Source organism: Microcaecilia unicolor, chromosome 2 (genome assembly GCF_901765095.1).
Source record: "Microcaecilia unicolor chromosome 2, aMicUni1.1, whole genome shotgun sequence".
NCBI lineage: Eukaryota > Metazoa > Chordata > Amphibia > Gymnophiona > Siphonopidae > Microcaecilia > Microcaecilia unicolor.
The window spans coordinates 615,721,408-615,735,163 of NC_044032.1; the positions used below are offsets into that span (position 1 = coordinate 615,721,408).

At 42.9% G+C, this 13,756-nt stretch overlaps 1 protein-coding gene across 1 annotated transcript in view; it reads left to right on the top strand.

Moving 5' to 3' along the window:
• Window positions 1–683: 683 nt before the first annotated feature.
• LRBA (LPS responsive beige-like anchor protein) overlaps window positions 684–13,756 on the top strand; it is a 1,257,537-nt gene continuing 1,244,464 nt past the window's right edge. The window contains 1 exon segment of the mRNA XM_030191657.1: window positions 684–1,112. Within this exon segment, the coding sequence (XP_030047517.1) occupies window positions 912–1,112 (201 nt within the window). The 5' untranslated portion in view covers window positions 684–911.

Consider the following 13,756-nt stretch of genomic DNA (forward strand, 5'->3'; position numbering starts at 1 on the left):
TTTGCATGGTGCTGTCATGGCGGCGGAAGTGGCTGCCTTCTTAGCTGAAGCAGGAAGGCAGTAACGGGGGGAGAGCTGACAGGCGGGAGACTGAGAAGGCGAGTGAAGGGAAGGGAAGAAGGGGTAGGGAACGAAGTTGCACATAGGCCCGCAGGAGAAAACTTGGCGGTCCAGGCCGTGCGAGGGGGTAGGGGAGCTCGGTGGCCGGGCTTGGCCGTCGGACTGCACGCCTTGAGTTGTGCAGAGCCCTCATCCTTTTTTTTTTTCAGTCTGTGCCCCCCTTATTTATTTAATGGCAACAGTATCGGTATCCTGGAAGTGGGGTAGAGGTTTGGGTGAGTTCGAACTTCCTGGGCGGTTTGTGTTGCACCTGCAACGAGAAGAGGGCAGGAGCAACCCCAAGCGTTGAGGAAAAGGCTCTGTGGACTGTACGGGATAATCGGCCCAGAAGTGGGGGCAGGGGGGGGAGGGTACTCGGAATCTATAGACATTTGTTGTAGTTTCTGTTATTGTAAGTTGAAATGCCTGAAAGCAGCGTGCTAGCTAGTCTGAACACTGTCCACACTTCCATTGAAACTGCAGCGTGATATCTAGGAGCTTGTTGGGGGGGGGGGGGGGGGGGGGGGGGGGGGGTGATTGCTTTGGGAATTAAACCTGTTCTCTTTTTTTTTTTCTTCAGGGTTACGGGTCCCGGCTGGACGCCTCGGACGGAGCCCTTCTCTCGGGCAAAAGAAGATCAAAGGACATTGCACTTTTTTTTATTAGCCTATTAGGAGCTTTGCTAGTTGACCGGCGGAAGTTAAAAAAAACCACCTTTTAGGTTGAAGTCGTACGTCGTGTACAGTGACTGTGGGTTGACAAGTTAGATTCGGCATTTTTTTTTCTTGCTTAAATTTGATAAGGCGCAAGTCATGGCTACTGAAGACAAACCAGTTCCTGTGCAGTCAACAGGTGATGCAGTAGGGGGAGAGAATGCAAGCGAAGGTAGTTCCCTGGCCCTGACTCCGGGGGTTCCTATTCGAGGTATCAGGATGAAATTCGCGGTTCTAACGGGACTCCTGGAAGTTGGAGAGGTGTCTAACAGAGATATTGTGGAAACGGTGTTTAATCTGGTAAGCAGATCATTTTTTTAACAGGTTTTGGGGTGATAACCTGAGGCTGAAGAACCATGTGCAGCTCTCGGGGGGGGGGGGGGGGGGGGCTCTTTTGCATAAATATATGCTGTTTTTAGTGGCAGGGTAAATTCAAACTAATACTGCAATGCAATTTTGCTACTGTACTTAACTTGCTTTCTATGTAGCTGTCAACCATAAGAATTAAGGGAGCTTAATGCTAATAACTCTACAAGTTAATCATCCAGTCCAATATACCAAACTTTTGCTTAATTTTTAATGTTTTTTTTCTCTCAATATATACCTACTGATCATAAATTCCTATCTGTACAACATAAGTTAAGTACCTGTTTGCCATTGTGTGTCATATAACTAATTTTTGTAGGTGCTATGCAAAATTTTTCTTCTCCCCTATAATTCTGAAAGAGTTTGCAATATTTATTTGGATTTTGCTTACACCTTTTTCAGTAGTAGCTCAAGGTGAGTTACATTCAGCTACATTGGGTATTTTTCCCTGTCCCTGGAGGGCTCACAATCTAAGTTTGTACCTGAGGCAATGAGGGGTGGGGGTTAAGTGACTCTCCCAAGATCACAGGGATCAGCAGTGGGATTTGAATCATCACCTCTGTACGTCTAGACTGCTCTAACCACTAGGCCACTCCTCCACTCATCTAGGATCAAAGGGAAATCTGCTGTACTAAAACATGTTTTTTTTTTTCCCCTTGGAGGATAAGCTCCTTATAACTAGCTGGTGCCACTTATGTAAAATCTACTGTATGCTTGTTCTACAGTTTCAAGATTGTTAAACGTATCTCTTAATTTACACTTTTATTATTGTGTACAAATGAAGAGAAACCTGTATGTGTTTAAACCTGCATCCAAACTCCCTGGCTAACAAAATTTGCAAATGTTTTGTGCATATTTAAGAAATGTTAATGGGTTAATCTGAGGAGATTCAAAACCTGCTAGCTAGGTTTGTACTAACTAATTTACTATACAAATCATTGATAAACATTTAATTTGCAAATGGATTATTACTGAGCAATTTCATATTTAATTTCATGTTGGAATTATTCCATTGTCTTTTAGAATCTGAGATATTTGAAAGTTTTCACCTTCAGGTCATGAAGTTTTTTTTGTAGGGCTTGATAGAGTACAGAATTTTTTTTTGTTTTTTGTTCTTGCAGTTGTTGAATTTGTTAAAGATGGTGGTGTTTTTAGCAAAGTGATTTTTCCTGAATCTGTAAAACTGACAAAAGCCAAGCAAACCAGGAAATGAGGGCACATGCATTATTGTAAAGTGGCCTATTACAAAGGTGACACAGGAGAGAGTGCTGTTATTACTAGCAGCTCTTGAATCTGTGCAAAAATTCTTGCCCAAGCATTAATCTCCCCTGTTTAATCAAATTTGTATGTATCATTTATTTATTTTTTTGCTGATAGGGAAAAAAGAACCCAAATTATAGCTACGTCATGCAAGGTTCTACGTTAGGAGTTATGGACCAAGAAAGGCATCTGGGTGTCGTCGTCGATAATATGTTGATAGGTCATTCATGCTGTTTAAGAAATAAGTTGGTAGACATGGGAGGCTTGTGTGATTGTTGTGAAGAAAATATCTGCTTATGAGGAAAATATGAAATTATATAATTCAGTTGTGAGACATAATAGGTTATAGACCCATATAATGCTGTTATTAGAGTCTAAGATGTTTGATTGCATTTTGCGTAGACAAGATGAGTTGCCTAGTGGTTAGTGCTCTGCCTCCTGGTTCAAATCACACTGTTGCTGCTGCTTGTGATCTTGAGCAAATAACTTCACCTTCCATTGCTTACATAAGAACATAAGCATTGATGTCCATCAAGCATTGAAGGTCCATCAAGCCCAGTATCCTGTTTCCAAATCACTGGCCAAGCCAGGTCACAAGTACCTGGCAAGATCCCAGCTTAAGGCAGTGATTTTCATCCGACAGCACACCACTGGAATCTAACCCGTGCTTGCTCGTCCCCATTAAGATCCATTCCCCATCCATCCCCGTAAGTAATCTCCTCCATTCCCACCTGTACCTGTAACCTTCAGAAGTAATTTTATTTAATTATGCTATTGAAATACCTTAGCACATCAGTTTACCTGCTACTGGGAAATTGGAACAAGGTGGATTGTTACAGATTCTACATGTACAACATATGCCAGCAGAGTCCTTCACCTTAGTAGCAGATGCAGAACATGACTCACCTGATTATAAAAAAAAAAAAAAAGCAAAAAACATACAGGTAAATCTGAAAGCAGAGTTACCAGACTAAGAAGAAATGCATGTCCTGTACAGTGCAAAATAAAACAGATGCACATTTTTACTGTTTCAAAAAGTACAAAAACTAGGGGACACTTAATGAAGTTACATAGAAATACTTTTAAACAGGAGGAAATATTTTTTTTTCACTCAATGAATAGTTAAGCTCTGGAACTCTTTGTCCGAAGATGTGCTAACAGCGGTTAGCGTATCTGGGTTTAAAAAAGGTTTGGACAAGTTCTTGGAGGAAAACTCCAGTCTATTGACAGATATAGGGAAGCCACTGCTTGCCCTGGGATTGGTAGCATGGAATGTTGCTACCATTTGGTTTTCTGCCAGGTACTTGTGACCTGGATTGGCCACTGTTGGAAACAGGATACTGGGCTAGATGGACAATCATGTTCCCAATCTTTGGTTCTGCTTTACTTTGTGCTCTTGACTCTGTTTCCAGGACCTACTACTACTACTATTTAGCATTTCTGTAGCACTACAAGGCGTACGCAGCGCTGTGTAATTAAGCTCTGGAATTTGTTGCCAGAGAATGTGGTAAAGGCGGTTAGCTTAGCGGAATTTTAAAAAGGTTTGGACGGCTTCCTAAAGGAAAAGTCCATAGACCGTTAGTAAATGGACTTGGGGAAAATCCACTATTTCTGGGATAAGCAGTATAAAATGTTTTCTACTTTTTGGGATCTTGCCGGGTATTTGTGATCTGGATTGGCCACTGTTGGAAACAGGATGCTGGGCTTGATGGACCTTTGGTCTTTCCCAGTATGGCAATACTTATTCCTCCTTCTAAATCTGTCTTGTCTTCCCTTTCCCTTCCCTTTATGTTCAACCAGTGTCCCTGCTTTCCTTCCCTATATGTGCAACACTTTCATCATTTCCTCCTCTCAACAGCCATTCCCTCCTGTAGGTTCAATATTTTTCCTACCTTTTACCTACCTTACTCCTCCCACTCCTCGTGCCTCTCCGTTGTGATTCTACAAACTTTGTGGTTGTGAGCAGCTATTTATTTATTTATTGCATTTTTATCCCACATTTCCCACCTCTTTGCAGGCTCAATGTGGCTTACAATACATCATGGATAGTGGTAATGATAAAAGAATATACATTTGGTGTTACAGAGGGATTTTGGGTTGAATGGTAATGGAATACATGATAGTAATATAACAGAAGGCATTATTAACATTTCTGGATATATGTGGAAGTTTCACATGATTTGATCTTTGTGGTATATCTTGTTGAAGAACAGGCCTTCCTCTGGCCATTTGGAGACTTTCTTCTGTCAGGTTCCTCCCGTGTAGCAGAAGGAAGGACCCCATGGCTGTCTGAAGGAAGGCCTGTTCTAATAGCTGCCTGTAACTGCAAAGTTTGTAGAACTGTCAGAGTAGAGAGATCTGAGGGGTGGGGGGAGGAAGATAGTGAAGAGCGTTGATTCTATCACCATCTGCAGGACCCCATGGACTCTGGCACATCTGGGGAACAGCTGTGGCACACTGGTTACAAAACGCTGGCCTAAACCCTCTGCAGGGTGCCTTAAAGTAACTCACTGAGCTGCTTCTGAAAAAGTTGTGAGCTAGATCCCTAAAAATAAATGAATCTGCTTTGTGTGGGGAAATCTTGCCTGACCAATTTACTTCAATTCTTTGAAGGAGTTAAACAAACATGTGGACAAAGGGGAGCCGGTTGATATTGTGTATCTGGATTTTCAAAAGACGTTTGACAAGGTACCTCATGAAAGGCTACAGAGGAAATTGGAGGGTCGTGGGATAGGAGGAAATGTCCTATTGTGGATTAAAAACTGGTTGAAGGATAGGAAACAGAGTGGGGTTAAATGGGCAGTATTCACAATGGAGAAGGGTAGTTAGTGGGGTTCCTCAGGGGTCTGTGCTAGGACCGCTGCTTTTTAATATATTTATAAATGATTTAGAGATGGGAGTAACTAGCGAGGTAATTAAATTTGCTGATGACACACAGTTATTCAAAGTCGTTAAATAGCGACAGGATTGTGAAAAATTACAAGAGGACCTTACGAGACTGGGAGACTGGGCTTCTAAATAGCAGATGACGATTAATGTGAGCAAGTGCAAAGTGATGCATGTGGGAAAAAAGAACCCAAATTATAGCTACGTCATGCAAGGTTCTATGTTAGGAGTTACGGACCAAGAAAGGGATCTGGGTGTCGTTGTCGATAATATGCTGAAACCTTCTGCTCAGTGTGCTGCTGTGGCTAGGAAAGCAAATAGAATGTTGGCTATTATTAGGAAAGGTATGGAAAACAGGTGTGAGGATGTAATAATGCCGTTATATCGCTCCATAGTGCGACCGCACCTTGAGTATTGTGTTCAATTCTGGTCGCCGCATCTCAAGAAAGATATAGTAGAATTGGAAAAGGTGCAGCGAAGGGCGACTAAAATGATAGCGGGGATGGGACGACTTCCCTATGAAGAAAGACTAAGGAGGCTAGGGCTTTTCAGCTTGGAGAAGAGACGGCTGAGGGGAGACATGATAGAGGTATATAAAATAATGAGTGGTGTGGAACAGGTGGATGTGAAGCGTCTGTTCACGCTTTCCAAAAATACTAGGACTAGGGGGCATGCTATGAAACTACAGTGTAGTAAATTTAAAACAAATCGGAGAAAATTTTTCTTCACCCAAAGTGTAATTAAACTCTGGAATTCGTTGCCAGAGAAAGTGGTGAAGGCAGTTAGCTTGGCAGAGTTTAAAAAGGGGTTGGACGGTTTCCTAAAGGACAAGTCCATAAACCACTACTAAACGGACTTGGAAAAATCCACAATTCCAGGAATAACATGTATAGAATGTTTGTACGTTTGGGAAGCTTGCCAGGTGCCCTTGGCCTGGATTGGCCACTGTCGTGGACAGGATGCTGGGCTCGATGGACCCTTGGTCTTTTCCCAGTGTGGCTTACTTATGTACTTATGTAGTGTAATATGTAATAGCTAAAGAAGAAAAGATCTGACTTAACTCTTACAAGGAATCCCATGTTATGTGGGATCTACAGTGTATAAAGTAGTATATATCTGGAAAAAAAAATATCCAGAAGTCAGTTTAATTTATTAGGATTTATTTGTTGCCTTTATGAAGGAGGTTGGGGGGGGGGGGAGGGGAACTCTAGTAGGTTTAGGAGCCCTTTTACTAAAGCTTAGCACACACTAACAATTATATGCCGAATGCTAAGCTCATAGGTTCAAAATGGCCGTTTAGTGTACACTAATTCTGTTGGCCTGTGCTGAGCTTTAGTGAAAGAGCCTCTTAGGGGGTCTTTAAATGTTAGCACATGTTACCTGCCATAGGATGCACTTTATTCCTGTGAGCCCTGCTACAGGTAACATGCTAATCTTTATTAAAAGATTCTTTTAGTTTGGTAATGAATTGTAACCTAAAAAGACATCTAATTAAAGGGGCTGATATAGTGTTAGAGCTGTGAGCTAAAACTTAGCACATGGTTTCCTAATGCATGCATAAAAAGAAATTGCCAGTATGTAAATTGTGCATAAAGCATAGGCGTTGGAATGGGGTGGGTCACAGGGGCCATGGCCCTACCAACATTTGCACACATAGCATTAGGAAATAGGAAACTTGGAGGAAGAGTGCAGAGATTGGTTGGGAGAGGTGGGGAGCAACAAATTAAGAAGGTGCTACTCCTGGCACAAACATCGGAGAGCAGCCTAGAAGTGTGCACTCATTGGGTCTCTGCTAGTAGCAGCTATATTTTGTGCGCACACATAAAAAATGTGGTGCTTCCCTGTTCATAGCTTTGACACCTCCCACTCAGCAGCTCATCCCCAGTATGTTTTTTTTTTTTTCCATCCACACACTTAACGTGTCATGAATTTGATATACCACCTTCCTGTGGTGCAATCAAAGGGTTTACTTGGATATCTATATCTGTCTATATCTACTTTCTCTTGTCTCTAATAGTTTTAGTCAAGTTTATAATATAACCAGACAGCACACCAAAATCTTCAATATGAAAGTTTCTGGGACAGAAATATTAGGGATGATACATATAATAAAATATCTGCATATGTGATTACTTGACCTGAGTGTCAGCTACTTTGATTCCATGAACATATTGTGAAGAGCAAAAAAAAAAAAAACAACCAGTAATTCCAGGGCTAAAACAAAAGGGAATGGGGAAAGTGGGCAACCTTGTCTAGTATCTCTAGTCAAAGTGTGTTAAGATTTTAGACATGAAAGCACATAGTACAGAGTCAAAAAAAGCAGTTTTGTGGTGGTGACAGCAGCATTAGCAATGAACAGCAAGGTGATGAGGGTATATTCATCAGTCCCACTGTCTAGCTGGTGGAATGAAGTTGAAGTTCTTTGGGTCACTTCTTTGTATCTAGGTTTAATAGCTAATACTTCATTACCATGGGATTTTAATTGACCTGTGTGTTAATGTCAGCATTGAGAGGTTGCAGAATCTGTGCTAGGCTGTGTGCAGTGCATCCCACACTTTTTCATTGTTCCCCCCCCAGATTGGAATTTAATTTTTTATAGTGCTACTAAACATACACAGTGCTTTAAGATATACATGAGTCTTGTATCTTTGTGGAATATACAGTCTAGTCGAGGCATACAGTAAAAATGGTTAATAATAAGGCTATGGTTGAGAAATGCCAGATTTTTAGGTTGTACTGGAATATGCCAAAAAAGGAGCATATTCAAGTCTTGCTCAGGAAAGCTGCCAAATTAAGTATGTACAGTGGGGGAAATAAGTATTTGATCCCTTGCTGATTTTGTAAGTTTGCCCACTGACAAAGACATGAGCAGCCCATAATTGAAGGGTAGGTTATTGGTAACAGTGAGAGATAGCACATCACAAATTAAATCCGGAAAATCACATTGTGGAAAGTATATGAATTTATTTGCATTCTGCAGAGGGAAATAAGTATTTAATCCCTCTGGCAAACAAGACCTAATACTTGGTGGCAAAACCCTTGTTGGCAAGCACAGCGGTCAGACGTCTTCTGTAGTTGATGATGAGGTTTGCACACATGTCAGGAGGAATTTTGGTCCACTCCTCTTTGCAGATCATCTCTAAATCATTAAGAGTTCTGGGCTGTCGCTTGGCAACTCGCAGCTTCAGCTCCCTCCATAAGTTTTCAATGGGATTAAGGTCTGGTGACTGGCTAGGCCACTCCATGACCCTAATGTGCTTCTTCCTGAGCCACTCCTTTGTTGCCTTGGCTGTATGTTTTGGGTCATTGTCGTGCTGGAAGACCCAGCCACGACCCATTTTTAAGGCCCTGGCGGAGGGAAGGAGGTTGTCACTCAGAATTGTACGGTACATGGCCCCATCCATTCTCCCATTGATGCGGTGAAGTAGTCCTGTGCCCTTAGCAGAGAAACACCCCCAAAACATAACATTTCCACCTCCATGCTTGACAGTGGGGACGGTGTTCTTTGGGTCATAGGCAGCATTTCTCTTCCTCCAAACACGGCGAGTTGAGTTCATGCCAAAGAGCTCAATTTTTGTCTCATCTGACCACAGCACCTTCTCCCAATCACTCTCGGCATCATCCAGGTGTTCACTGGCAAACTTCAGACGGGCCGTCACATGTGCCTTCCGGAGCAGGGGGACCTTGCGGGCACTGCAGGATTGCAATCCGTTATGTCGTAATGTGTTACCAATGGTTTTCGTGGTGACAGTGGTCCCAGCTGCCTTGAGATCATTGACAAGTTCCCCCCTTGTAGTTGTAGGCTGATTTCTAACCTTCCTCATGATCAAGGATACCCCACGAGGTGAGATTTTGCGTGGAGCCCCAGATCTTTGTCGATTGACAGTCATTTTGTACTTCTTCCATTTTCTTACTATGGCACCAACAGTTGTCTCCTTCTCGCCCAGCGTCTTACTGATGGTTTTGTAGCCCATTCCAGCCTTGTGCAGGTGTATGATCTTGTCCCTGACATCCTTAGACAGCTCCTTGCTCTTGGCCATTTTGTAGAGGTTAGAGTCTGACTGATTCACTGAGTCTGTGGACAGGTGTCTTTCATACAGGTGACCATTGCCGACAGCTGTCTGTCATGCAGGTAACGAGTTGATTTGGAGCATCTACCTGGTCTGTAGGGGCCAGATCTCTTACTGGTTGGTGGGGGATCAAATACTTATTTCCCTCTGCAGAATGCAAATAAATTCATATACTTTCCACAATGTGATTTTCCGGATTTAATTTGTGATGTGCTATCTCTCACTGTTACCAATAACCTACCCTTCAATTATGGGCTGCTCATGTCTTTGTCAGTGGGCAAACTTACAAAATCAGCAAGGGATCAAATACTTATTTCCTCCACTGTATATCTTAAAGCACTGTGCTTGTTAGGAGTTACCAAGACACATACAGACACTATCCAAATCCTGTGTTAGCAACCTCCAGCTGCAGGCTCCCCTTCTAGGAGGTTTTTGAATGGGCCTAGGCAACAATCCTACTACTTTTGGAGGTGAAGGTTTCCACCACCTTCTCCCAGTAGTCCCACTCGAAGACCTCCTAGAAGAAGAGGCTGCAGCTGGAGATTGCTCAGACAAGATTTGGATGGTGTCTGTATGTTTCTTGATAACTTAGGTCATGGACCTCATTTCTAAAGAGGTAGTCACCTCGGCAAGGAACGTCCACTAACCTCTCCTGAACCACTGCCTCTAGACCAGAGACATGTAACCATGAGTCTGCACATTCCCATAGCGAAGAGTATGGGCGCTAGAGTTGTACGCGCCCCTGGACAGATATTTTGTACACTCCCAGCTGCTTACTGGTCAACTGGTGAAGCTCTGCAGCCTGCTTCTGTGGAAGAGTAATCCGCAACACTTGGTGTACAGCAGACCAAAGGCTGCAAGTAAAGGCTTGTGTAGAGTTGGTTGGACTGGATGCGGGCATTGAACATATTTGGGTGGAAAAATGTTTGGGCCTCTGAGTCCAGTATTTAATCCCTCTCTGGGGGCGCTGAGGCACGAGTCCTGGAGCTCTCCGCTCTTTGAGGGCGGATTCGAGCACCAGAGAGCGGTGAGGCAGCTGGGCCCTCTCAAATCTAGGAGCCTTCTGGATATGATAGTGTATCCAACTTCTTAGGTGCTACCTGCACTGAGAGGGGAGATTGCAAGTTCTTAATGCATATTTTAGGATAGGGTGCAATGGTACTGTGATCCCTTCCTTAGGAGGAGACTTGTAGTCTGGGAAAAGTTAACATTTTTGCCCTAGGCTCTTCCTCTGTCTCTAAAAGAGATGGCAGAAGCCATCTCCGTAACAAAACCAGTGAGAGACCCTCTGGTGGAGATTTAAATCTCTTGAGGTGAGGTGGGGAGTCCATGAATGGTCCCACTCAGACTGGGCTGAATAAGTCTGTGCCTGCCTCGGCTCAGTGGAACTGTGTCCAAGCCCTGAAGAGCAGCAAGATATAGCCCTACTCTCCAACTCTGAGGAAGCTTGCTTCACTGACATCGAAGTGGTACTGTGTGTGTCAATGTCAATGATCTCTGCACAGGCATGGGTTGAGTCTCGAGAAGAATTTGGGGCTGAATGTTGCTGGTGCAAGCACCTTCAATTCCTGAGCAGTTTGCAGCATCAGCGCCAGCTCCTCCCTAAGACTTGCTCGGAACTGCTTATCGAAGGAAGGCATTGGCAAAGGTGGAGGAGCCGGGAGAGTGACAGCCTGAGAAAGCGTTGTGCCAAATTGGTAGTGGGGACTTGACTGCCCATGGAATTGTGCATCATCACCTCTTCCAAGGAGGGGGAGCGCTTCTTCCGGTGCTTCTCAGATACCAGTGAAGCCAGTGCCCCAGTGCTCTTGCACTGTGCGTCAAGGATGACCAATGCTGAGTATTAGGGGAAGCCAGTGCCCCAGTGCTTCTGGCACCGTGAGTCAAGGGGGACCGATGCTGAGTATTGGGGGAAGCCCAAGAAGTACAAGCATTGCGGTCTTTCAGTGTAGACGAGGACAACATTGCAACAGTGTGTACCCTAGTGTCTGGTCTGATGTCAACTTGTCCCGGCGCCTACTTCTCAGGGCCTGATGTTGAGAGGTGGAGACCTTCTCGATGCCAGTGGCACACAGTTGATGTTGAAGTCTTGGTAGCCTTCGAGGAGCCAAAAACTCTCCCCTGATAGACGTGCTGCACCCTATGTGTTCTCAACTGCCTCTTTAAACAGAGAACAAGAGTTAAGGTCATGGTTAGGCCCAAGGCACTCTGCACCAAGAGTGCGGGTCAAACATTGAGAAAAAAATTGCAGCCAAATTAAACTGTTATCAACAGAAAAAGGGGGCAGCATTCAAATTCAGGTTGGTGCTCTGGCCTAGTTACTTTCAAAAATGAAAGGCAACTAAATGCTGAAAAAACTACTAAAATTAAAAAAAAAAATGTACTTTTTTATTTTTTTAAACTATGCAGATACTGAACTTGTTTTAAATGTATTAAGCTGTCTAATATCTGCCTAATGTGTCTTATATGTATTTTCTTTTTAATATTTGACTGCATCTGATGCTACCTTCAGTCTGCCACCAGGTCATGAGAGAGGAAAAAAAATCAAATATATGGTTAGAAAATGTTTTTTTTTTAATAGTTTGTAGTATAGGTAGCCCCTGATGTGCAACACTCACATCTACTGGTTGGTTTAAAGTTGTATTTGTACCTAGATTCTGAAGGGTTCTATGTTTGCAATAGCTGGACATAAGGAGGGACAAGGTGGAAGAAAATCTTTACATGTCTGGAAATCAAGGTTTACAGAACTAGTAGCCCAGAGAATGATAAAGGATAACGTTTTGTATTGTGTTGCCTGGCTCTGAAAAGCCAACTACTGGAAGGGAGTACACCTGATGCATGTCTAGAAGTCATAAGGCATGCCTAAAAATGGCATGGCACTAGGGCAGCAGAACCAAACTATGGAGATCACTTTGTTGTGATCTATTCCTGAGAATCAATATATGCTTACATTGTAATTTAGGCAAGAAGAAGTCTAAATTGAGTAGATTTGACTCTTGTTGTAAACCTTCAAGAGAACAAAGAGCAGACTACCAGCTTTAAAAAAAAGTTTACGTAACTTTACTTTTGTCCCAAAACTATTCCATACTGCTAATAACATACCACTTTGAGGATCCAGCTATAGTATACTGGAAATACTAAACTAAGAAAGGGTAGTTGCTAAGGTACAGTAACATTCTCAGTTTTCTCAATTTACCACCCAAATCACCAACCTGCAGTACTCTTAGTACCACAGATTAGCAGCTCTCGTAAACTGAATTTTGCGTCGCTATAGCTGACGACATTGCTAGGCCGCAGACACACTGCATATACAGTGATCCCAATCTCAAGGGCAGGCTGCAGATTCATTTAACCTAACACTCTAGAACATCCTCCTGCATCTACCAGAGGTCACGCTAATGGCTTTGGGGGAGGGGGGGGGGGAGGGGGCAGAAGGAATCTTTACCCCTGGCTCATCAGCACCCAGGTTTTAAATGGTGCCTAAATCTCCCTAGTGGTTCCCATGGTACTCTCCACTGTGATGTGCCAGACCCCTTAGAGGCGGCATTGGCTCCCACTGAAGGATTGTATTACATTCAAGATATGTACCTTGGTTCATAAGATCATTTATGGAGATGTCAGACCTAATTGACTTACCAGAGAGAAATAACAAAAATTCATCACGCACCTGCTTAAACCTTCACTATCCCAACTGCAGAGGACTTACATCCAGTTTCTCATACATCTGCACACTACTATGGAATGAATTACTAAAGACTTATTCTTAAAGACATACAAAAAATATTCCCCATAACGATCTGACTCCCAAATTATTCCAATTACAACTATTACCGAACCCTCCTATTCATCTTAATTACATCCTCATGCCTGAACTTTATATCTTGTCCTGATATCATTATGTTATGTTTATCTATCAATCCACTTCCAATCCTACATGATTTACTCATGCACTCTTATTTGTAACAATTGTAAAATTATTATTCCGTTCTTATGCACCTATCTGCATCTTTATTCTGAAATTCTTATTCTATAATGTGTATATGTCATTGTAACATTTTGTAAGCCACATTCAGCCTGCAAATAGGTGGGAAAATGTGGGATACAAGTGCAGCAAATAAATGTCTGGGTGCCCAAATGACTGGCATCAATACAGTGGTGTCCAAACAATGGCACTCAAGTTATGCTCCCTTCCTTCTCCAACTTCATTCCACTAGCTAGACAGTGGGACCGATGAATATACCCTCATCACCTGCTGTTCATTGCTAATGCTGCTGTCACCACCACAAAACTGCTCTTTTTGACTCTGTACTATGTGCTTTCATGTCTAAAATCTTAACACACTTTGACTAGAGATACTAGACA